Source organism: Callospermophilus lateralis, chromosome 2 (assembly GCF_048772815.1).
Source record: "Callospermophilus lateralis isolate mCalLat2 chromosome 2, mCalLat2.hap1, whole genome shotgun sequence".
Taxonomy (NCBI): domain Eukaryota; kingdom Metazoa; phylum Chordata; class Mammalia; order Rodentia; family Sciuridae; genus Callospermophilus; species Callospermophilus lateralis.
In genome coordinates this window covers 107,829,279-107,854,804 of record NC_135306.1, presented here as the reverse complement: position 1 = coordinate 107,854,804, position 25,526 = coordinate 107,829,279, and the positions used below count along the sequence as shown (strand labels likewise).

The 25,526-nt window shown below is 51.5% G+C and overlaps 1 protein-coding gene across 1 annotated transcript; it reads left to right on the top strand.

The window, feature by feature from the left end:
- The first annotated feature begins 5,681 nt into the window (after positions 1–5,681).
- On the top strand, positions 5,682–22,930 carry Oaf (out at first homolog). The gene is made up of 4 exons (XM_076846266.2): positions 5,682–6,415; positions 18,693–18,827; positions 19,654–19,834; positions 21,378–22,930. The coding sequence occupies exons 1-4, from the start codon at positions 6,152–6,154 to the stop codon at positions 21,641–21,643; spliced, it is 846 nt and encodes a 281-aa protein (XP_076702381.1). The 5' UTR covers positions 5,682–6,151; the 3' UTR covers positions 21,644–22,930.
- The last annotated feature ends 2,596 nt before the right edge of the window (positions 22,931–25,526 follow it).

Below are 25,526 nucleotides of genomic sequence, written 5' to 3'. Positions count from 1 at the left end.
GGTCTGCATTAGACCTTAGGGCATCAACTCTGCAGAGTAATGGGTGAGGCTCTTCTTCTGTAAGGTCTGAGCATGAGTCCTGGGGATGGGACTGTGGGGACATGAAAGATAAGGACAGTAACTTGTGCCTCCCCGTCTGTACATACTCTGTGCTTTCCAGGAGGCAGGAAAAACCCTGGAATCTGAAAGCAGCCTGAGATCCTCCATTCTGATGAAGTAGCCTAGCCTATTCTGGGGGGGCCCTCTTCTCCACGGACTGAATGACCAAGAAGATTCTCAGGGCAGACACTGCACCTTTGGTTTTCTCCCCCATAGCACAGTGCCAGGTACTTAGGGCTGTGGAAGGTATGGTTATTGAGCACCCTAGTTCAGGGCTAGTGCACAGGGCACCATGCTGGGCATGACATAGATACAAAGAGGAGCCAGGTCGAGCACACAGAGACTCTAAGAGAAGGAAGGACATGGAAGCTCTGCACAGCATCCAAGAAGGAGACTAGGCCTAGCTTGAGAATGCCAGGCTTCCCATCTGAGCGGCACCACTAGCAGCTGGCCTCAGTTCTTTCATACCCTCTGGTTTCAAGTGAAAAGTACCTGAAGAACTACCAGAAAAGCAATCTCAAGACTTCTCCTGCAGGCTTCTCAATCCCAATTCATGGTACCCCCAACTGCCCTGGCCAGAACCAGGCATTGTCCTTGGCCCTTCCCTCTAACTCGCCCCCTTCTAAGTCCTAAGAAATATCAAATCCTACTTCTAGATTCTACAGCCCGAGCTGGAGCCCAGCGCCTCCCTACACCCTGACTGCCATCCCCATGGTCCAGCCCATCATCACTTCCCATCTGGATGGCTACAATCCATTTCCACCGTATTCTTAAAATACGAGTTTGATCATGTCACCTGCTTACATAACACCTTTCAATGACTGCCCACTGCTTTTAGGAAAACAAAACCAAACCCTAATGCTAGCCTTGCCTACAAGGTCCTGCATTGCTTGCCAAACTCTCTTGCTTAACTTCAAGCAACTATTCTTTCTCAGCTTCTTGATCAAGTTTCTAGCAAGCCCACCAGACTCAGGTCCTGTACACCAGTTGTTCCCTTTGCCTGAAACATTCTCTTTGCTGATCAATTCTGATTCATTCCCCCACTCCCCCGTCACCCCATGACTGAATATTGAACCCACAGCTTTGTGCATTCTAGGCAAGTACTCTACTACCAAGCTATCCCGGCAGCCCTTTCCAGTTTTTATTTTGAGTCAGGGTCTCTCCAAGTTGCCAAGGACAGCCTTGGACTTGTGATCTCCCTGCCTCAGCCTCCAGAGTAGCCTGATTTATCTTTAAAGTTTAGACTATACCCAGCAAAGCCTTTCGAAGAAGGCCTCCTGGTCTAAGCTAAAGTCTCCTCTTATGCTCCATGGTACCAGTTATAGCAATTATAATTTTACTTTTGCCGTAACTTTTTTTTTAACCCAGGGATGCTCTATCACTGATCTACACCTCCAGCCCTTTATAAAAATATTTTTAAATTTAAGACAGGAACTTGCTAAGTTGCCCAGTTTGTCCTCAAACTTGAAAACCTCCTGCCTCAGCCTCCCGAGTAGCTGGGATTATAGAATTGCACACTGACCTTGGCTGATTTTGCCATAATTTTTTCTAAATGCCTGTTTCCCTTGCAGCTGGCAGTCCCGTTGCAGGATAAGGAATAGCTATGCCTGCTTTGATTCACTGTTGTGTCTACTGCATCCAGCACAGTGACTCACTCTGTGCTATAAGACTGACTGACTGACTGAATGAATGAATGAATGAGCATCCAGGAGGTGGAGCATGGAGGAACTAGCATGGAAGAGGGGATGATTAGGTTTGGGACCTGCCAGAGTCATGGGCCTGGGATCAATGAGTTCAGACCGGCCTTCCCTTGCAGTTCAGATCATTCAGGTCTCCTTTTCCCTCTTGAAGGTTGTTGATGCAGCCCCGCTCCATCTAAATGTCCCCTCACCTGGATTTCTGCCTGGGAAGAAGGGCTTCCCGTGGCCAGCCTGCCTGCTTTTCCCTTTCCACTCTTCATGCCTCCACTGTTTCTCCAGCAGCTTTCCCATCACACCCTCGACTGATGTAACTGTGTAGTCATGTGACTCCATAACCCTAATGTGCTCAGGCAGTGAAGTGTGTGGAGCTTTGTAGTGGGCCTTGAGAGACAGAGGATGAACCTCCCCACCCTAGCCTGCCTTCTCCCTCAGCCTCAAAGCACAAATTGCTTGCCCTATCTGCAGTAAGGAAGGGCAGACTGTGACCCAAAGCAAATAGCCACCCTGGGAAAACATTAAGGAAAGTCTTTTCATGTTGCAAAGACAAGCTGCCTCTCCTGCTGCCCCCATGTGCCCATAGAGGCCATTTATTCGGTTTCCCTTTCACCCTTTTATATGCCCTGTCATCACCTGTTTTCCTATCACAGGCTGTGAGATGGCACGGGGTATCTCTTTCTACCAAATGGAGGCACACCCACACGAAAAGAAAATGGGAGGTGCCTCCCCAGGTTTTGCTGCCCACTTCCCAGTTTTAGAGATCTCAAACAGCATAAAACTGAAAGACCTAAAAAGTATAAAGGACAAACTGTTTATGAACAAGTGGTTTTCTATGCATAGAGGGGAAAACTGGCATGTGTAGTCAAACAGGGATTTAGTATTTGAGACAATGAAAAGGAATTAACAGTTATCAAATAATAATAGTTACTATTAAGCAGGCCCATGCTTGAGGAACACTTTGAAGAGTGTTTGAAGAGTGATTGATATACAATATTGCATTTAATTTTCAAAACAATCCAGGAGGAAAGCATTTACATGTCCATTTTACAGATGAAGAAAGAAGCTCATGGAATCACACAGCTCATGCGTGGCCAAGCTCCAAGCCTGAGATCCTGATGCCCTTGCTCTGTACCAGTACTAGAAACTGCTCTCCCAGGGCCAGTGGTGAAAAAGGAAAGGAAATTGGTTTATGGCATGGCAGAGGGCTTAAGATTAGACATAAAGAACTTCCTAACAATGAGGGCTGTTTGGTTGTAGTCAGGGTAATTAGGCTTGTTAGAGCTTTCCCTCCGAGGGCCTTTACATGCAAGATGAATGGATGCTTCTATGCCTGGGTGGTTTAAGGGAAGCGCTCTCTGTTCCCAGCACGGGGCTAGCCTGTTTGAACTAACAGCTTCACTGGGGATACAAGATTGCCACACATGAAACCGTTAGATAACAGGAAAAGATAGCACAGGATGTGTGCCCAAAATGGACTGAAAGAAAGCAAGGGTTACAGACAGGCAGAAGCTACTGTGGTTAAAAGCAAAGGCTTTGTGGTCAGGCAGACTCCCTGGCAAACACAGCTGGTTCTGCTACCTGTGTGACCTTGGGTATGTTACTCAACCTCTCTAAGCTTTGGCTTCTTAGTCATTAAAATGAGGCTAAGAATAAAACCTATTGGGGAGGGGGGATTGCTAGGAAAATTAAATAAGATGACCCGTGTAAAAGATCTGGCACAGAACCTGGACATAAGAGAATTAGTGGTAGCTGTTATAATAATTACTATTATTGTTGAAGTCCAGAGGCAGGAGAGAGCAGAGTGGTTTATAGATCAGTTGGTAGTTGAGAAAGTCTTGCTGGGAAACTTGAGTTCTGATCCGAATTTTGAGGACTTACACTAAGTTAAAAGGAAGGAAGAGTGACAGAAGTAGATGGGACTCATGGAATGGAGATATCATTGTTCACTATCATTCTAAAAGAAAAATCCGACTGGGCACAGTTGTACACACCTATAAATCCCAGCAATTCAGGAGGCTGTGGGAAGAGGATGGCAATTTGAGACCAGCCTCAGTAACTTAGCAAGGCTCTCAGCAACTTATTTTGATCCTCTCTCAAAATAAAAAACAAAAAGGACTGGGGATATAGCTTAGTGGTAAAGTGCCCATGGGTTCAGTCCCCAAAACCAAACAAGAAGAAAGAAAGAAAAGGAAAAATATGAAGAAAAATCTGTTTTGATCTGTGGTTGAAGTAGAGAAAGAAGTTGATCATGGGCAAGAAGTTGAGGAAGAGGTGAGGTCTTCCACACTTTTTTCCAAGGTAAAGTTTGAATAGAGACAAAGCCTCAGAGACCTAAAAAAGAAAGTGGACATCCAGAGTTCTTTGGCTACTTCTCTGGGTTCTTGGGGTATGTGCTGGGGCAGGGGAGGTCAGGGACCTGGAAGTGTGGCTAAGAACAGAGCTGGTGACGGTGGATGGGATAGGACCTGAAACGGGAAGTTAGAAAATAAGGGCGAGGCCCTTAATGACTGTGTGGCTGACTCAGGAGGGAAGACCTAGCTTTAAGGCAGGGTTGACATCTAGCATGCAGTCAGACGGAGGCCAGTTTTGAGACCCTGAGCATCTCTCATCTTCAGTACCGTCAGCTCAGGGTGGGAGTCCCTGGAGGAGCAGTCCAGTTGTTCTCTAGCAGTCTGCCTCATCTCCCCAAGGTGAAGAGCAAGTGCTAAAGGGCCAGGTGGCTTCCCAGGAAAGATGCTGTGCATTTTAGATCCTTTATGTTTGACCTTCTGTCAAGTGCCCACTGTCACTCTTGATATAATCAAGTATCATATGGGCCCTTGTCAACAATGCTGATTTTCTCTTCTTTTCCCTAGGGTTTCAGTCCATAAGTGTAAACACCCAAGAATGTGTTTTTAACAAGCATCCAAGTGATTCTTGAGGTAAGACAAATTTGGAAAACCATGAATTAGGTATAATCTCAAATCCCCTTCAGTCTTAAATTTAGGCAACAGAATGTAACAGGAAGGGCTCTGCCTTGGTAGTAAGAGGTGGACTCTGGCAGCCCACCAGGCACTGAGTGGGGACACCCTAGGAGGGAAGAAGGCTGCCATCAATATTCCAGGGAAAACAGGGGATCTAGCACAAACAAGTGAAAATGAGTATATGGGAACAATAGGTTCTGAACATCCCCCTGGGGCTTTGCAGGGGGCTGGAGGTACTGCAGCAACCCAATATTCACAGGGGGATACTGAGGTGCAAAGTACATTTAAAACATGCCCAAATGACACAGTTAAGCAGAGGCAGCCATTTCCAGATCTCCCCTGACCAGCTCACTGGTGGGGTGCATGGCAGGGCAGGCATATCTTCTCACGGCTTGTGGGTGAGTTACTGATGTGAAGCGCCAGTGTCCAGTGTCTCCAGTGACTTGAAATCTAACATTTCCTTGGACGAGCTCCATCTGTTACCTGGAAAGAGCAAGGACTCCGAGGAAGTGGGCTGGACCTAGGAAAGGCCATGAACTGGGGAGATGAGGGACACTGGACTGAAAAAGAAAGCTGAACAGGGATTCACAAAATATGGGCGTTTTGAGGGTCTACTCGGTAGCCTCTCTTTATCTCGCACCTGATCTGAGTCAAGGCTGGGCAAGAATTCCTGCTTCACGCTAGACCTAGGGCAGGAAAAAGGCGGAGTGAGACATGAGGTATGATTTTGCAGACGCTTTTGAGAAACTCGCTGTGTCAGAAAAACTAAAGGACCAAACAAAACCCCTAAAAATCCAAGCCCGATTATTTCATCCACGTGGCACAAGAACAAGCCAAAAAAAAAAAAAAGAGGGGCGGGGGAAGAGTCTCCCGTCCCGCCCCTGCTGGGAGGAAGGGATTTGCTGCTAGGGCAAACTACTGACACAGCCGGAGCGCGGCGGGAGGGACACTGAGCGAGCCCTTTCCCACAAAGCCGCTGGCGGCGGTCCCCTCTCCCCGCCCCCTCCCCCGGGCCGCCGCGGGCCCTTTAAGGGCCGAGAGGTGCGCGGTCTCTTTAAGGCAGGTCCTGGTGGTTTCTGTTTTCTGAAGGAAGTGACGGGGGGTGGGATTGAATGAAAAGTGCAAAACCGAGCCTCTAGCGCCGGAGTCGGGGGCGCAGGAGCCGCGGCGAGGGGCTGGGGGCGGGTCGGGGGCGCCGTCTCGGACTCGAGCCACCGGGCGCGGCTAAGGGCTGTCCACGTGCGTCCGCGCCACGTCGCGGGCGATCTCGCCGCAGGGTCCCTTGGAAGAGCGGTCCAAGGCGCCCCGAGCGAGCCCCTAACTTGGGGCCAAGTTTGTCAGCGCCTCTCCCCGCCCCCACGCGGCGCGCCAGGGCCGCGGCGGCCCCCGGGGATGCCCGCCCCCGGTCGCCGTGATGTCCCCACGAAGCTACCCGCGCAGCTGCTGCTGCTGCTGCCGCTACTGCTGCTGCTGGGGTCGTCGCGCTGCGTGGGCGCGGGGGTGGGCGCTCCGGCCGAGCTACGGGTACGCGTGCGGCTGCCCGACGGCCAGGTGACCGAGGAAAGCCTACAGGCGGACAGCGACGCCGACAGCATCAGCCTGGAGCTGCGCAAGCCGGATGGCACCCTCGTCTCCTTCACTGCCGACTTCAAGAAGGTGAGGTCCCCTCGCTCGCTGGATGAGACCTGCGAGCCCAGAGCCTCCCCTCGGGGGCTCAGGCACACCTGAGTCTGCAGATGGGAAGACCCAGGCCAAGAGGGAAACGTGACTTGCCAAGGTCACGCAGGTTCCTCCCTATACCCCATTGCCCCGTTCCCCAACGCCCCGACCCGCCCGGTCATTCTCAGTGAACTGCTGCTGCTTCCTCCACCAACTTCCCAGCCTTTCACCACTTGTCTCTAGGTAGTGGCCTCCCTTCTCGTGCCTTGGCCAGCTCTGTCCCTCCGGCCTCCTCCCGCTCTCCTAGCTGATCCTCCTTCAAAAGTTCCTGTTAACAGCTCCTCCTGTAATTTCTCTGTGCTCCAGAGACGAGAATCCCAGGAGAGGTATCAGGCATCCTGGGTTCTCCCCATGTTGCTGTGTGGTCTAGAGCAACAGACAGTAAGGTGACTGTACAGGGCAATGTGGTGACTTTGAGGGCTCCCAGCTCTGACACTTTGAGATCCCTGAACCACTTCTCCCTATTTCACTTTCCTGGGAAGAGCTGAGTGCCCCTCCCAAGCCAAGGAGAAGTTTCTCCTCTTTGGCCTGGAAGGCCAGGAAGCTTGTAGCTGGAGGACCTGGGGAGAGACCCCCAAGTGAGGCCCTTCATTCTGGAAGAGGTGCCACCCTTTACCCTGCCTAGCTGGGGCTGGCCAACCCCAAATTTGGGTCCAGATTGCTTGTAGGGGGTCAGAAATGAGCCTCTACTTAATGTGTGAATGTGTTGTGGAGAGGACCAGAAGGGGTACGTACAGTGGAGGTGCTTGGGTGTGCATCAGGACATGTACCTGGCAGGGCACTGGGTGACCCAGCAGCAGGAAATGGTGTCAAAGAGAGTCTCCTGATCTCCTACCTCTATCCCCTTCCCTAGTAACAAAAAGGCCCTGTGTAGCTCTGTCTCTGGGGGGCGAGGGGGGGAGCACAGAAATGGGGTGGATTAGATGACTGTGCTGCTGTGGAAGCCAGGGCCAGGGCTGACCACCTCTCCCTCTTCCCTCCTAGAGACTGGGAGCTGGCCTGGGACTTTGGGAGCATAGGGGTAGAATTTGGGGAGTTGGCTAAGAATCCAGTGAGATTGCCATGGATAGTAGGCATCAAGAAGATCCAGTGGAAGGTAGAATAGCGGGTAAGGCTCCACTTCTGATCTGTCCCAGGACCACCAAGTTGTCACTGTCATAGGCCTTAGCTGGTGGGGGAGCTGTCACAGATGGGAAAACTAGGTGGTGTATCCTTACTCCTCAGGCCCAAGCTAGATTGGTAGCTCAGAGGGAGGTAGGAAAGATGAGTTTTTGTGAGGAGAAATGGAAGTTGATAGGGCCTGAACATCCCTTGTGTCCACCTGAATTTCAGGGGAATTTTTTCGATGATGTTTTCGCTTGGAAAACCCAAAGTGGCTGAGTTCATCAGCAGTCAGGAATCAAATTCTCCTTCTAAGCCCTTTGACCTTAGAGGTGAGCCTCAGGCCAGGCTGTATGTCTGGAAGGCCACCCTATTCACTGGCCAAATACTGTGGCTACCCTGGAACCCTGGATACTTGCCCATCTTTGGGATCTCTCCAGTACCCAAGGCTGAGGCTGTGGCCAGGGCTGTGAAAGGCAGGGGCTGGGCTGGCTGCGGTGGGTGGGGTTGCACTTTTACAGCCTCTGGCTACAGCTGGGAGGTTTTTTTATTGCTGGGCCCTGAAGGGAAAGGAGAAGGAGAGCCCAGCTATAATGGGGGAGGTGGTGGCTGTCTGTGGGGGTGAGGGCCTGGGGCCCGAGACTGAGTATTATGGGGGACACCCGGCCGCCCAGTAAGAGAGTGCATTTGAGCTGATGGCAAGCCACTCATTTTAATCCTCAGAGTGGTTCAAACCTTCAGCCAGGTTTCTGACGTCTGTTTTTCAGGTTAGCCTCTGACCCAGAAGCTGGCTCTTCACACCCGCCCTTGGCATCTCCAATTTCATCAGCAAGGGAGGGATTTGGTAGCGGAAGGCACAAAAGGGAACCAGCTCCAAGGCCCCTCCAACTCCAGGCTTCTCGGTTGGCCTGGGGCAGGGTGGCATTGGGGTGTACAGGGATTAGGAAGGCATAGTCTACCCACCTCCGTCCACATCTCCATCAGCCAAATCCCGCCCCAGCCCTTTCAGTCCCTTCTGCCGGCGGCTCACTTCTCAAGGTCTCATACCTCATAGTCTTTGGCAGATTTCCACCACAAAGTTCTTTCTAGAAGTAATGATTTTTCCTGTAAGAAAAAGGCCTGGAACTTGTGATTTTGTGTTTTGTGTACCAAAGCCATTTTGGGGTGGTTTGGGAAAAGTTCTGAATTCACCGAGGACAGTAATGTTTGCCATCTAATCACCTTTGGGAGAGACAGTCCTGATCTAATGAGACAGGCCTGGTTACCACTCTAGCTGGTTAATCCTGAGCCAGCTCTTCCATCTGTGTGAGCCTTCATTAAGAAATGTAGAAAGCGGTCACTCACAGCCCCCTCTTGGCTATTGGCACCTGAAGAGGGCCCACTTCACTCCTCTGCATCAGAATACTTAAGTGCTCAGGAAGTAGAGAAGTTTTGCTTTGCTAATTGTGGCTCTAAGTATTTAGCCATCATCCTCCCTGCCATCATCACCTTGGGCTCAAAGGGGTCAAATGACTGACCTGAGGTCACAAAAGTCAGTGCCAAGGTCGGAAGGAACTTGAGTCCCTCATCATCACCTTGGAGCTCTTTGGATCTCGAAAATTGCTGGCCAGTCCCTCTGGTCTGGAGTGACCATCCTTGTCCTAGACGCAGGGCCACAGTAAATCCCCCTGTGCTGGACAGAACACAGCCCTGTCCTGCTGATCCCAGCCCCCAGCCAGCCCCCTCTCTCCAGCTCCTCCCAGCTGGTTCCAGTACCATCTGACTGTCCCCCTCTCTGCCATTGTGGACCTGCCACTGGAACCCAGGCTGGGTTCTCAGATTCCATGATCAGTGTGGAGTGTCATATGGTTGTCATGTGTCACTACAAGCCTTGCCTTAGGCTGACTGAGCCACCAGGCTGACTGAGCCAAAGCTCTGAAAGAATGTCATGCTTTACTCAGAGGCTCCCAAGCTTTACTGCACAGTAGAATCACCTGGGGACTTTTGAAAACTTCCCATGCGTAGGTGGCACTCCTTCCCCATGGAATCCGGGGGTGCACTCAGGCAGTGGTATTTTTTAAAGAAATCCAGGTGATTGCAGTGGGCAGCAAAGTCTGGGAACCTCTTGGCCTAGCTGCTGCAGGGAAACAGAGGGCACCTGAAGGAAGAATCAGGTTCGACTGTGAAGTGAAAGTGAGCCTAAATTTAGCCACATATTTGAAACCCAATGCTCTACCCCTAATTAACCCTAGGGCTTGGCTTTGGTGCTGGGGCTGGAACCCAGGACCTCAAACCTGCTGAGCATGGGTTCCACTGCTTACCTACATCCACAGCCCCCCATGTGTTGTAGGCAACACGTATACTGTAGGCCTAATTCTCTGCCCTGGGTACCCAAACTTTAATTCCTAATATACACTCAACAGGCAATAATAGTCTTCTATATAATCCAGATCCTATATATGTAATTAGACCTGTGTGTTCATAACCATTGGGCATGTCTAATAACAGGCATGTCACCATCCTCAGTCTCTCACCTGGATGCTTGTCTCACTGCTCTCTTGGTCCCCTCCCCCCCCCCCCCCCCCAGCTCCTGTCCCTGTCCAAGCTCTCATTTGCCTCTGTCCCCTAGTCTGAGTGTCCAAAAGCTGGGGAAAGGATGAGTCATGTTCCAGGCAGCCTGGTTTGGTGCTGGCCGGATGGGGAGGGTGGGGCTGAAAGATATGAAGAAAGTCATGTGTGACTGCATCAGGCGGGTGGGTACATGGGATGAGAAGGAGACATTCTGAAAGTGAGGGAGTAGGGGGTCATGGGGGCTCTTGGGCTGGAGTCTTGGAGGGAAGACCCAAATTAGGGAGCCACATAGCACTGGGGATGAGTTCAACATCACAACGAAGGGACAGGGACCAGGGAAGATTGAAAACTTTTTACCCTGCCCTGGGCACTGATGGGAAAGTAGGAGCCAGAGGAAAAAACTGTCCAGGGAGTGTCGGGGTTCCTGTCCTGGGGCTCTTGGTCTGGAGGGCAACCCAGAAAGCCATGAGATATAGTCAGTGAGGATTTGCAAGGTGCACCCAGCCATGGTGCTGCTTGAGCCTGTTTATTCCAAGGGATGTCACATCACAGCAGAGGCTTTGGGGGCTTAGAAACCTCCTACCCTGTGTTAGATCCCCTATGATTTGGCATGGAGGCATGTGTAGAAGGGAAGTCTCCCTAGGGATCAGAGGGCAGTAGAAGTGCTTTCAAAGGAGACCCAGAACTTTCTGGAACACGGGGCCTTTTCTCAGGAATTTATGCGAAATCTACAAACAGGCTTGTGTGTGTCTGACCCGTCCCTCCTCTGCACCTGAGGAGCTCCTCCTTAGATCAGGGTCAGCAGTCCTGCCTGGAAGTTCAAGTGTGCTACCTGCACCTTGACCAGCATTTCCCACCCCCAAGTGCTATGTCCCAGCAGGGTACTATGAAAGACCCCAGGCCAGCCATGAACATCACCACCTGGAGACAATGGTGTGGGCTGCTGGAGAGACAGTGGGGAGAGAAAGAGGTGGAGTTCTTCCCCTCTGTCCCTAACCTACAGAGATAGTGCTGAATAAGCTGGGTTAGATGCCTGTTCCCCAGACAGGCAGGCAGAGGGCCCAGCTGGGAGATTGCCCACTTGTCTGCTGTCATCCACTGAGCAGTCCTTCAGATATCACTCATGGCCTGTGTGGGTCCTCAGCACTGTATCATGAGGCACTGATTGCCTCCAGGGTGCAGATTGCATACTGAGCTCAGCAGTCACTTTGACAAGATCAAAAAGGTAGTGATCCAGGATTATGACCCAGGGATCCTGTCACTATATCCCAACCTCCTGGACTTTGGTGGCACCCTGAGTGTATCCTTCCAGAAGGCTGAAGGACCCTGGGTGGCGGGGGGAAGGAGGAGGCTGAGAAGATCTAGGTGCACAGGAACAAATATGTAAATTCTCTTCTGTATGGACTTGGGCTAGGCTCCTGCTCCCCAAGTTCATTATGCCCAGTGGATGGGGTATGGAGTCTTTGGCAGTGTATAGGACCCTTCCTTCCCTGGATGACCTCTAGGGAGGGAGAGATGGGGCAATGCTTTTACAAAATATGTCACAGATACTTGTTGATCACTCACTGTGTACATTTTACTGCCGTTTACCAACTGTGTGACTTCACAAGTCTCTTAACCTCTCTGAGCCCCAGACTCCTTGCCTGCAGCCAGGGACACAGTGTGATGCTCAAGGCTGCCAGAAGTGACTTAGAGGACCTTTGCAGAGCAAAGGCTGGCATAGGTGCCTGAGGAGTGCAGTGCAGGGCCAGGCAGCTGAGCAGGCCCCTCCTCTCAGCTCTCCTTCCTCAGGCATTAAGCATAAGCCACCTTTTTTTCTGTTTCAGGGACCAAAGCATCATGAGGAGCTTCTGTTCTTTAAGTTGGCAAATGTTTAAGCACCTGCCATTGGGGATTCAGATAAAGGGCAGAGAACAAGGGAGGCTTCGGGGCTGGACTCTAAGTGAGGAAAGTGTGGAGCCCCATCTCAGGAGCCCTGAGTCAGCAGGACAGTGGGGCGCACTTGATCCACATAAAGCCTCACATTGTTCCCTGGGGCACTCGGGATAGTGGTGACCTTTGGGATTTGGCTGACAGAGCATGAGGGGCTTTGGGGTGGGCTGTGGCTAGTGGTTGCACTAATACCCAGCAACAAGAATCCTCTGTCGGGGCCTGCCCCTGAGGCGCAGCTTCTCTCACCTTAGTCCCTGGGCACTGGTCTGGATTGGGGTTGAGCACATCTGCCCCAATTCCCGGGAGAGAGCCTGGCCAGGGCAACCAGGGTATTCCTGTGTCTGCCATGAGGCAGCCACACGGGGCTGGAAGGACCCTGGCTGTCTCTCCAAGCCAGTCTCTTCCTCTCTCTCCCCTCCCCAGCCCAGTGAAACTGGCTCCTCTCTAGCCGTGAAGCAGCCCCAGCCAGGAGCAAAGGAATAAATATTTAGATTGGCTCAGTCTGGGCCTCAGAATCACGCGCTCTGGTGATGATGGGAAGGAGACCAGGATGACAGAGGACCCTCCCAGGAGACAGCAAGCACCAGATGTCCAGGAGTAAGGGGATTGGGAGGGGACAAGCTGCTTCCCTTGGGCCTCAGAGCAATGGCCCCTGCCCTGGGCTGTCACTGTGTGCAGTGCCGAGCAGGGAGGGAGCATGGGGAAAGGCATTTCTGATGCCCCTGTCCCCTTAGTTTCTTTCTGCCCTGGTGGCAGGATGGCGGCAGAGTCTGAAACCAGGAATCTTGCCACCCACTGCCCAGAAGCTAGGAGCTGGTGACAGGGAGGCAGCTGGAAGTATCAGTACAAAGGGATGGAGAGGGTTAGGAGAGGCTGATGGGCTGGAGCTGAGGTCAAGTGTGGGGTGAGCACGTGTGGCAGGGTGGCGGGAGTTGTCAGGCTGTAGGGGAGACAGGGTGTGTGGGAGCTGGAACTGGAGATGCTGGCTTGAGATCTAGGGGATTCAGACAGGGAGGAGGGTGTTGGAGACTGAGGAAATGTGTGACCTGAGCCCAGAGGGGGTGGGAGAGACTGTCTCTGCAAGAAAGGGGTGAGGGGGCATTTTAGGAGAGATCGAGGAAGACGGGAGCCAGGGGAGCACCTGCATATGAGGGAGAGCAGGAGCCACCGGGTGGGGTGGAAGTGGCTATGAGGGACAGAGAGATACAGGACTAGCAAGTCTATGTGAAAGACAAAAGATGTATGTGGCCCATGAGTGGCGGGGAGCAGGTGGGAGTCTAGTGTGGGTTGCAATTAGACTTGCCTATGCATAACATAAAATTCCAAATAACAGTGTCTGAAGCAAAAAAAGTGTGTTCCCCTCGTTCCAGTCTCATCTCAGTCTGGAAGACAGCTGTGGGGGCACATGTGCCCGGGGCTCCCTCTGCAGTGCTGCTTTCCCTCCCTCCAGGAAGCTTTCCCCAGGCTTCTTGCCAGGGAGATGGCATTGAGGACCTTGCGCTGAGTATCTGTGTCCCAAGTACTTTTCTAGGTCAGCTCTGTGCCATCTCTTACATGTTCACCTGGAACCCCAGCACAGCTGAGCCAAAGCAGCCTTCTCTTGGGGACACTGTATCCTGCCAAAGAGATGGCAAGACAGGAAGAGGACAGAGAGAAACGGAGTATCCAGAGAAGTTAGCTACGCAGGGAGCTAACAGTCCAGGTCACTGGACTGAGAATCGGGAGGCCTGGACTTCTGGTTCTGGCTCTGTGGCTATGTGACTTGTGAAGGTCACTTTCCCTGCTGGAACCTCACTGGGCCATGAAGTAGATGATCCCCTAAACCTTCTGGAAACCAAAATAGCAGCTGTAGGACTACCAGCCTGCAGGAGCTCAGCTGTAGGCAAGGCCAATAAGAGATGGTCTGAGGGGGTTGACAGCTCTAGGGAATCTATTTGCTCACCCAGCCATCAAGTGTGGAGCCCAGCTGTGTGCCAGACCCTGAGGCTACTGCATAAATAAGATGGAGCCATTACACTTGAGCCAGGGTCAGATCACTGAGGGACTGGATCACTTGTTGCCTGGGCCGAAGATATAGAATGAGGACAGGGCCCACTGCAAATAAAATACTGTAGCCTCAAGAAGCTGGGTCTGGAAGGGAAGACAGGTAAGGAGGACAGTCCATACACTGGGATTGGCGCCAGGGGTGGCTCTCCTAGAGTCTGGTGTGGGCAGCAACAGGAAGAAGCCTGAGCAGGTGATGCATGTGACTGGGGCTAAAGGAGGGTGGACAGATGGGAACAGGGCAACCCAGCAGAGGAATCACTCATGGGAAGGCCCAAGGGGTCCCATGGTGCAGTTCCTGGGAACTGCAATCTCTTCACTTCAGTGTGGGGCTATGCAAGAGTTGCTGTGGGTGGGAACCCAGGGTGCCTGCCTCTGGGGGTATGCTTATGGTGAGAACAAAGGGAGCTTTAAAGGGCCTTGGGCAGCTCAGGTGACAGCAGAGAGGAATGATGGGGGGAACTGTTAGGAGACCCTCACACCTCCATTTCTTCTCTAAATATCCCCCTCTTTACTGAAAGGTTCTCCCTCCACCCCAGCCTTATCCTTTGCTTCCATAGCACTCAAATATCAGCCTTTCCTGGGAGTCCTCTAAAGACAGGGGCCTTCTTAGCTTTGCCTATTTCCCTGCCCAGCCTTGTGCTTGTGAAAGTCCTGCCCCAAGTCATATTAATTAGTGACTTTCTATTAACCTGCTGTTTACTTGCAAGCCACAGAGGACTCCTCTGACTTGTCTGGGCCTCCAGTGCATCTGTAGAAGAGAGCTCTCATAGGCTGGGAGTAGGTTACAGTGGGAGCGAGGCAAGCAAAGTGAGGGCTTGCAGCCACAAGACGAGAACTGAGCCCAGCCCACTGTGACCCAAGAACTTTCACTCATCTCTCCCTTATAGTAATCCTTCAAGGTAGATACTGCTGTTTTGATCACTTTGCAGATGTGGAAACTGTGGTACAGAGAGCCTAAGCAAGTCCCCCTAGGGATATGTGGCTAATGGTGGCAAGGCCAGGATCTGGGATCTTTGCACTACTGTGATGTCCTGGAACCTACCAACTCCTTATTACAACTACAGATGAGGACTTCAGCAAACACGGTCTCTGGGGCACACCTGCCACACCCTTCACATGCCCAGGTTCTGGCTCTGGTTGCTGTATGTTCCCATGTTTTCCTGATGGGATAGAGGTTCCTGGTTACTCAGGGGAGAAGGAGCCTTGTGGAGCCCTCCTGTCCTGGAAGTCCAGCCTGCATTCCGAGCCTGAGGTACCTGCCTCCAGCACCTGCCATGGGCTCCCACCCATGTTATGCCATCTGCCATGGGCTTTAGACCCTGGGTGAATCATCCTAGGGGACTCCTGAGAGACAAGAAAGGCTAGGAGCCAGATTTCCATCTAGCCAGATGTTCTTTAAGCTGGGGGACTTCTTTACCCTATTCTTCCATCTGTTCTGGAGAAAAGAGAGCCCTGGAACTTTGCTAGTGAGTCAGATGTAGGGAGTAGGTGGAAGGGACACAGGTCACGATCATGGAGCCCTGTAACCTAAGAGTCAGATCCAGAGATTAGGGCTGCCCACTTCCTCCCTGAGGCTGCAAGGGAATGTGGTTTTCAGGAGAAAGAACTAAAAAAACCAGAGAATTCAGAGTGTAGAGGTCTTGAATAGGGCAGGCAGGTTGGTTAGAAGGATATTCCTGCCTCATTCCTTCTTATTTGCATGATTTGTTCGTCACTTAGTGTGAGCAGGAGCTGCTCCAGTACAGAAAGCTTAAGCAGGTATATGAAGACTTATGCACTCCTGCCAGATGGGCATGATGGGAAGAAGGAACCAAGTTCTAATCCTGCCTCTGCCACTCTAGCTGAGTGACCACCAACAGACCTCACCTCCTCTGTGGGCCTGAGCCTGTTTTTTCAGCTGAATATCAGAGTGATTAGCCTCATTAGTACCCCCTAGGAGGCAAGTGTGCATTGTGGTTAAGAGACCTCAGGCTTTGGATTCAGACTAGACTGCCTGGGTGAAAAGTCCTGGCTACCTTTTCTCATAGCCTGTGACCTTGATCAAGTTACCCAGTCCAAACTTGGTAATAGAGTTCTGTTGTGCAAGGATTTTGATCCTGCTTGATCCATAATAATTATTTCTCCCTTCCAGTTATAGACTTCAGTAACTCTTTGTCCTACATAGAGAGAGAGAGAGAGAGAGGAAATCATCTTTCTCAATACCACCCCACCCCATGTTAGGTTCTCATTTTTGTAGCATTTTGCTGTTGTCATTGCCATGATTGTTTAATATAGACACAGGGAGAAAGTTCAAGCAAATTTCTTTCACCCCTATGCTCCAAAGATTCAAACACATTCTCCTGCTAGTGATGGGCAAGTGATGTCACCAAGCAATGAGACCCCTTAGCAGTCCTCAGACCACAGGGTATTGCACATACAATGGAGAAGACATGAACATCCAGACAGGGTTTGTTTTAAAGGGTCATAGGTGAAAATGCCAGGGGGGTGGATTTTTGGATCCTGCCTGGGGGATCCAGTCAGGGACATCTGCCTGACTCATTTCTGGCAGGGGAAGTCTGGTGTCAAGTCTCACCTGGCAGGAATTGAGCCCGGAGTGGAATATGCCACCCGTGTCCTCACCTCCAGTGTCCCCGCAGCCAACCCGAGTGAATGAAAGATCAGATGACCCAGGCTGGCAGGAAAAGGAGATGCCAGCATTGTGACCCAAGAAGGGATTTCCTGTCAAGGGGAAGTAGAGCTCTGATTCACCATCTCCACAAATCTCTGGGATCATAAGGAACCTGATGGGACCTTCCTCAGTTTCCCTTTCCGGAAAATCAACCTATATACTCCTACGCCCCATTGTTCCAGAAATCATTTATAGCTAAAGGAAGTAAAAGCAACCCCTGCAGAATTACAGGGTGGCAGAAGCACACAGGGATTTCGGAGATCTTAGGCAGCCATTTGTTGCAGAGGATCTGCAGCCTTTACCAGTCACTGCAGTGGTGACAGTAACCACAGCTAACATGTGCTGAGCGCTTACTGCTTCCAGGTGACAACCTATCAGGCAAATGTGTTCTTCCTGTTTCACAATTGAAGCTTAGAGAAATCGGGGGTAACCTAGGGTACCAGCTAATACATTGCAGCTTTGGGGTGAAATGTGGGCCCCTGCTGTCTGCATCCAGGAGAACACTTGGTCTCTGTTCTCAAAACCCTTACACCCTAGCAGGGGTATATTAATCACTGAATGAATCGGGGCTCTCTCAGCAGGGGATGCCCCAGGCACAAGCACTGAAAGATGAATGACTGCCCAAGGCTGTATATAAGTGCCTGTGCAGAGGTGTGGGGGGCAGGGGTTCTCAGCCAACAGTCATGGAAGCCAGGGTGTGTCCATGGCAGGAAGGGTCCTGACAGACACAAACCACTTTTACTGGGACTTGCTAACTTCACACTGGGAGCAGAATTAACCGAGGCACAGAGTGGTTAAGAACTATGCGGGGATGGGAGTACGGGGTGCAGGTGGGTGGAGCAGAGGGTTCCAGCAGCAGCCAGATTGGAAAGGGACCTTTTTCCCTCTGCCCTCTTCTAGGCTCCCCCATTCACTCAGTGAGTCAGTAACAGGAAGGAGCTCTTGGCCGGCTGATCATGCCTTTAGTACCCCCTAGGGAAAGGGGAAGTTTGGAGGGAAAGGTGAGCCATCCCAGCTCCCCCTGACCGGAAGGGAAGGCAGCAACAGCTGCAGCCTGCCCTTGACACAGCCCTGTCCCCACTAGCCCTAAAATGAGAGGTGGGTGGCCAGGAGCCTGGCTAATCAGAAGCACCAGGGCCATCTGGTGATCTGTCCTCGAACCTGCTGAATAAGGTCAGAGAGAAGCTCTGAAATCTGACTTGTGAAAGCACAGTCCCTCCCTATGATGCCCTGGTCAGGTGGTGGCAGCTGCTCCACCCAGTGGAAGCCTCAGCTCTGAACAAACCAGATGCCAAAAAGAGGTGCTATTGGGGATGTAGCTCAGTGGTAGAGAACTTCCCTTGCGTACAAGGCCCTGGGTTTGATTCTCAGCACTGCAAAAAAGAAAACAAACAGACAAAAAAAAAAAGAGGTACTATCTTCTTCAAGGTGAAGCTCCATACTGTCAAAGGGTTCTTTGGTTTTGGGGGTTTGTTTTTTTTGTTTTTTTGTTTTTTTTGTTTTTTGTTTTGGTACCAGGGATTGAACCCAGGGACACTTAACCACTGAGCCACATCCCCGGCCCTTTTTTATATTTTATTGAGAGACAAGGTCTCACTAAGTTGCTGAGGTTGGCTTTGAATTTGCAATCCTCCTGCCTCAGCCTCTTGAGCCTCTGGGGTTATAGGTGTGCACTAACAGGCCTGGCTAAAGGATTCTTTCTGATGGGTTCCCTTTGTCAATTTCCCAGAAAGCTTTGGAACCTTTGGATGGGGGTCTTTCTTTTAAGTCATGAGATTAAATGGGAAAGGTGAAGTCCTAAGGCAGAAGAGGAAGGTGTCTATTGTGGGTATCCAGGTGCCCTTTTCTCCAGGGCTTGAGCTGGAATGGATTCCTCTTCTCTCCATCTGTGTCCCATCCTCCTGCTCTTCCCTTCAGGATGTGAAGATCTTCCGGGCTCTGATCCTGGGGGAGCTGGAAAAGGGGCAGAGTCAATTCCAGGCCCTCTGTTTTGTCACCCGACTGCACCACAATGAGATCATCCCCAGTGAGGCCATGGCCAAGCTACGGCAGGTGAGTACCCACCCTGGACTGCCCTGGTCAGGTGCGACCCAGAACCCCCATGTTTTTAGAGACAGGGTCTCAGTAAGTTGCTTAGGGCCTCATTAAGTTGGTAAAGCTGGCTATGAACTTGGGATCCTCCTGCCTCAGCCTCCAGACCCAATGTGATTACAGGTGTGTATCACCATACCCATACGCTGGTGACATTGGACACATTACCTTACCCTCAGAGCCTCAATTTTCTTATTAAGGGAATGAGTTATAAGAGAGAATGTAGTGAGAAAATACTTGTCATGTGCTCAGCATGACCTTCACAGCCCTACAACCTGCTGACCTGCTGCTGGCCCCCTAGACCCCAGTCCTCTGGTGGCTTCATCTGAACTGCCTGGCCTACCAACAGGCCTGCCCCATGACCTCCTCCCCTCCCTTTCACCTGCCCTTCCCAGAGAGACTCAGCTCCCTGGGTGTGGATAGCACATGACAAGGGAGCTTATGGCAGAGGGGTACAAGGCCCTGGGTTCCATCCTTAGCACTGCAAAAAAAAAAAAAAAAAAAAAAAAACCTGACCTGAGAGGTCATTTACCCTGGGACAACTAGTAGCCTGGCCTGCCCACCTCCACCTCCCAGGAGCACCACGGAATAGGCCATCAGGCTCCAGCGGTCAGCTGGAGAGCAGTTCATTCTGGATAGAAGCTGCAAGACCTCACTGCCCTCTGCAGTTTCAGGGGTGGGGCTGGGTGCCCCTTGACTGCCAGCCGGGGCTCTCAGGGATCATGGGAGATCTGGGCAGGGAGCACTCCAAGGCCAGGTAGGAGTGGCTCCTGTCCTCTACACACAGAAAAACCCACGGGCAGTGAGGCAGGCTGAGGAGATGCGGGGCCTGGAACAGCTGCACATGGACATCGCCGTGAACTTCAGCCAGGGCGGCCTGCTGAGTCCCCATCTTCACAATGTATGCGCTGAGGCCGCAGATGCCATTTACACCCGCCAGGAGGATGTCCGGTTCTGGCTGGAACAAGGTCAGTTAGTTGCTGGGCCCTGTCTGCAGCATGGCAGAGAGAAGCGGGTGGAGGGACATCACAGATGGTCGAAGGGGCACCTCACTGAGGGGCTCCTTCATTTGTTCAGGAGATGTTTATTGAGCACCTGCAGAGATGAGTCGACCTGGGGTCAGAGATGTAGACGCCTAATTCCTGTTCCTAGGAACTTCCTGGGCAGGGCTGGTGGAGGGGGCTTGATTGACAAAGCTTTAAGTCTGGCAGAGTGCATAACAATGAGCCCGGGCATTCAGGGGTGGAACCTCTAAGCCATGCTGTGATCAGCCCAGGAAGGCTTCCTAGAGAAGTGGTGCCTGTGTAGCTGTCAGTAAGTGTCATCCAGATGAAAGGGACTCATTCCAGGAGGGACACGGGACTGCCAGACCCTTCAGAGGGAGATTCTCCGACTCTCCCCCATATCCCTGCCCTTGGGACACAGACCTTCCGTCATGAGGCACCATTCTTCCCTGCCTGCCTCTGCTGCTGCCTCCCAGAAATCAGTTTTGCACCATCCCCGGTGCCAGTGTCTCCCCCATGATTCTTGATACCTCTCCCCATGATCCCTGCCCACAGCTCTGTGCTGTCTCTGTGTGAATTCAACACTGGCCCAGCTCTCTGCGCCCTTCCCAGGACTTCCCTCAGGTCCTCTATGTGGGAGGAACAGGAAAACATCACCATTCCAGCTCCTGGCCCCTGATCTCTCCACCCAGCCTCCTGAGCCTAGAGAAATGCGTGCTGTTCCCTGGGCGGGACTGGATTGAGAGATGCTCATAGGGCTAGCCATGCCTGGCTCACCACTTCCCCATGTGCTGTGCCCCAAACTAAGGTATAAGCCTGACACTAACACCCCACAGAAGCTAGTCCCTCCCACAGTCACTGAGCAGAGCCTGCCCAGCCCCTGCTGTCTCCTCCTCTATGGGCAGGTTTGGGCTGTCCCCTCCCTGCTTAGCCCTACTCAGACACCATCTCCCTTAAGAAGCTGTCCTGATTTCCTCCCCAGTCTCCCCAACACCTCTGTTTTGGCACACTCCAGTACAGTGGTGTTTTAAAGCCAAGTACAAATTTGAAGTCAGACAGACCTGACTCTCTCTTTCCCTTTTTTTTTTTTTTTTTTTTTGGTACCAGGAATTGGAGCCACATCCCCAGCCCTTTTTAATATTTTACTGGAGATAGGGTCTCGCTAAGTTGCTGAGGCTGACTTTGAACTTGCAATCGTCCTGCCTCAGCCTCTTGAGCCACTGGAATTACAGGCATGTGCCACCATGCCTGGCTCTGCCCCAGTTTTCTAATCTATGAGACGGGTGACAATGCTTAGCTCACGGGTGAAGGAAAGAGGTACTGAATGTAGAATCCCTGCCACATAGTTGGGACTCAATAGATGAAGGTGATTGTGACTCAGTGCCTCCCACTTACCTCCATATACCCAAAGGAGCTTGGGAAGGGGGGGACTAAAGAGGCTGGGAGGGGGCTGCAGCCTGTAGCTAGGATGCCCCCTCCCTCTCTCATCCTTGCCTTTCTCCCCCAGGTGTGGACAGCTCTGTCTTCGAGGCTCTACCCAAGGCATCTGAGCAGATGGAACTGCCTCGCTGCAGGCAGGTGGGGGACCGTGGGAAGCCCTGCACCTGCCGCTATGGCCTGAGCCTGGCCTGGTACCCCTGCATGCTCAAGTACTGCCACAGCCGTGAGCGGCCCGCACCCTACAAGTGTGGCATCCGAAGCTGCCAGAAGAACTATAACTTTGACTTCTATGTGCCCCAGAGGCAACTGTGTCTCTGGGATGAAGACCCCTAGTAGGGCTGCTCTGGGCCCTGCCACCAGAGGAGGTGGCAACCCTACCTAAGGCCTTAAGTTCCCTCCCCCACTCTGGCCCCGAAGCCTCGGCCTGCCTGCCTCTTGCATGACTGTGAAAGGGGTGGGACGGTAGGGTCATTCATGAAGGCAGCCCCCTCCCACCCTGTGCCTTCCTTGGGGGCAGGGAGAGACAAAGCTAGTTCTCCACACTTGCCCCCTTCCCCTCCTCATCTCCCCCGAAGTGTTCACTTTCAAGCAACCAAAATGTGACAGCCTAGAATTCAGCTCTTCAAAGGTTTAGATCCTAAAGGAGTCTCTGCCTATTAACGCATCTCCCCACTCATGACTAGAAGGAGCTGGCCTTGCCACACCTTCCTATTCCCCACCAATGAAAGGATCTGTACCTCCAAAGAGGTGCTCTTGGGGACCCATGTCACAGCCCCTGTGCCAGATCCCATGCATTCTTCTTTCTCACAAGGCCAGGCCAGGTGTGGGGCTGAGCAGACGCCTACCACCCCTGACACTGACCACATGTGCCTTTCCCCAGACCTGGACTTTGCCCCTGGAGCGGGCACCCCCTCTTCCTCCCTCTAAACAGAAATATTTTTGTAAGGTTCTGGAGCAGGGAGGGAGTATGAAGTACAAGGAAAACTTGAATTCCAGATTTTTAATACAAAGTATTTATCATTTGTACCATAAATAAAAGTTTTAAATTTTTACTTGACACATTAGACCCAGAGATCAAAGAGAAATTTTATCCACTACTGCCACCTGGTGTCAGAAGTGTCCTCCTATATGATCAGTGACCCATCTGGGGACAGCACCTTCTAAAGTACCCACTGTGTGCTCTATCACTTGGGAAAGGGAAAGGTGTGAGGGAGGGTGGTATCAGGGAAGGATAGAATAAAACTTGTGCACTCAAGAGATTGAGAGACAAGGGGTTGAGATCTGGCTTAGTAGTAATACATTTGCCTAGTATGTGCCAGGCCCTAAGTTCCACCCGCAGCATTGGGAAGTAAAAAAAAAAAAAAAATGAGACTTTGAAACAAGCCATCCAGCATTCAAATTAAGGGAACCGACCTAAGTGCTCTTCAACAGATGAAGAGATGTCCCCAAATGGATAGAAACTACAAGACCTGACTGCTCTCTGCAGTTGCTATAACAAGGCCTTGCTACATATTTGCTGTGCAATCTTGGGTCAAGTTACTTTACTCTCTGTGCCTCAGTTATAACATAATCCTAATTTGTAAGATTTAAAGTGACTTCATACACGTCAAGTGCCTATCACTCAGTGAGTGTCCTTAGCCTTTGTTATTAATGTGGCTACCATTGGTGAAAAGATCAGACATTGCCTCATCCATGAACCTGAGACCACCAAAGCAGACATGGAAGGCTCTTCACTTCCCCAGCATCTTCCAGTATAAAAAGGCTGCCACAGGAAGTGCTGGGCCGGTGCTGGCAGCCAGAAGGAGGGATGTATAGGCTGTGTTGAGTGGAGAAGGCTTCTTGGAAGAGATGGGTATAGGTTGAGGCTGAAAGATGACAACAGTTTGGCCAAGTTGAGGCAAGAGGGTTTCATTGGTCCTGCAGGAGACCCAGCTCCTTAGGAGGGAGCATGTAGGGTACCCATCCTTCCTTCAAGGTCTTGGGGAGGAAGCGGGGTTTGTGGAGCTTCCCCCTCTACCTGCTCCTGCGTCTCTAGAACAGGCTGTGTGCAGAAGAGTGTTGCTGTGGGAGCCAAGCTGTGCTGGCTGTGGTCAGGCGGAGTGTCCATGGAGGTAGCCTTGGGGGGACATGCCGCCTTCTAAGCATTTAAGGACCTGCTGCAACCTCCCCAGGGGTTGAAGGAGGGAGGTGCACACAGCATTTTTTTCCTTCCTTCCTTCTGCCCAACCGGAGACCTCAGTCCTGAGCCCCAACCATGCTCAAGGTAGAAGAGGAGATACTTGGAGAAGGCCCCTTCCACCTTGTGTGTAGAGCCTGCAGGATATTCACCTTCAAAACACCTTTTTTATTTGTTAAAATTGTTTTCAAGATTTGAAGGCCTCGGGGGATGGGATGTAGCTCAGTGGTAGAGCGCTTGCCCAGCATATGTGAGGCACTGGGTTCCACCCTTAGCACTACATAAAAATAAATAAATAAATAAAGGTCCATCATCATCAACAACAACTAAAATTTGTATATATAGACTGGGGGTGTAGCTCAGTGGTGGAGCATCCCTGGGTTCAATCCCCAGTACTAAGGGATTTCCCAAGAGTTTGAGGCTGACCTTCATTCTCAACAAAGTAGACACCTCCCAAGGGTGCCACATTCCAGGGGCAAATAATAGCCCACCAGTGCAAACCTCCCTCCCAGCCTTGGGCCCACTCCCAGTGCCTGGAATTCCACCCAAAAGTCTGCTGCTGAGAGTCTCACATTTTTGTGTTCATCACAATCATACAGGAACTTGTTAAAGCAGGTACAGATGGTCAGCCATTTGAGTCCCAAGGAGATGAGGCTGTACTCATTATCCTCAGGAGGCCTTTGTGGCCATGTGGAAACTCCCAGGACAGGTAATATAATCAGTGGTCATTTCTCTGTGGCACTTTAGGGCTTACAAAGTATCTTCATATGCATTAGCCCATTGGTTCCTGGCAGGGATTCTGGAACATTTTACAGGTGTGGCTCACCTATAAAAGTTGTGTGACTTGCCCAAGGTCAGACAGCTAGTGACAAAGCTGGGATCTGACCCCAGGCCATCTTTCTCTATGCCACTTCCTAAATCAAATAGGTCATCAGATCGATCATCGAGAGCCTCCAAGAGCACAGCTCACCTAAGGGAGGGAGACATGGTTTGATGGGGCGATGAGAAACCCCCCTTTGGGCGCACCAGCTCCCAGTACTAGCTATGTGGGGGTGAAGAGGGACCCAGGATTCCCTGGTACCAAAGTTAGCAGGAAGATTCCTGTCTGCTTCCCTTTTGAGGGAAGGTACCCTCCACAGAGACCGAGGCCCAGACCTCCCTGGTGCCTCTTGGAACCAGAGAGGAAGAGAATAGTATCTGGCAGTCCTGGCAGCATCGCCGGTCTGGGCTGGGCCCTACCTGGGGTTTTCTCCAGGCTTCTCTCTCTGTGTCTCATGAGCCAAGGGAGGTCTTAGGAAGGGGAATGATGAGGGCCACAGTTAGGGACCTCCACCCAGTCTTCATGGAATAGAAGAGGCTGGCATAAAGGGGGGGCAGAAACCACTCTGGAGAACCAAAGCTTGAAGAACCAAAGCCCATCAAGGGACTGGAAGGGGCATGAGCCACCTCAGCATCCAGGCACCAAGGCCCAGCAGAACCAGCCTGTGGCCTCTGCCCTTCAGGGTGATGTCCACATCCTCCTGACTGACCCTGGCTGCTTTGACCCTGGCTCTTGCTGCATGTCATGCTGTGAAAGATCCTGATTCCTAAGCAGGAGGAGGCAGGATGGAGTGACGATCCATTTATTATTATTATTATTATTATTATTATTATTATTATTATTTTGGTGGTGCTGGGGATTGAATCCAGGGCTTTGTGCATGCTAGGCAAACACTCTACCAACTGAGCTATCTCCCCAGCCTGATCCATTCTTTTAAAAAAAAATTGTTCTTTTTAGATATATGTTACAGTAGAGTGTATTTTGACATTATACATACACAGAGTATAACTTATTTGGGGGGGTGGTACTGGAAATTGAACTCAGGGACACTCAGTCACTGAGCCCCATCCCCAGCCCTATTTTGTATTTTATTTAGAGACAGAGTCTCACTGAGTTGCTTAGTGCCTTGCTTTTGCTGAGGCTGGCTTTGAACTCGCCATCCTCCTGCCTCAGCCTCCCAAGCCACTGGGATTACAGGCACCACTGCACCCTGATTCTAA

What these genes read in the sequence shown, in the direction of transcription:
- Oaf (XM_076846266.2), top strand. Translation starts at nt 6,152, where the DNA reads ATGCCCGCCCCCGGTCGCCGTGATGTCCCCACGAAGCTACCCGCGCAG. An exon ending in TCACTGCCGACTTCAAGAAG is followed by an intron (nt 6,416 to 18,692) that starts GTGAGGTCCCCT and finishes TCTTCCCTTCAG; the next exon opens with GATGTGAAGATCTTCCGGGC. An exon ending in CCATGGCCAAGCTACGGCAG is followed by an intron (nt 18,828 to 19,653) that starts GTGAGTACCCAC and finishes CTCTACACACAG; the next exon opens with AAAAACCCACGGGCAGTGAG.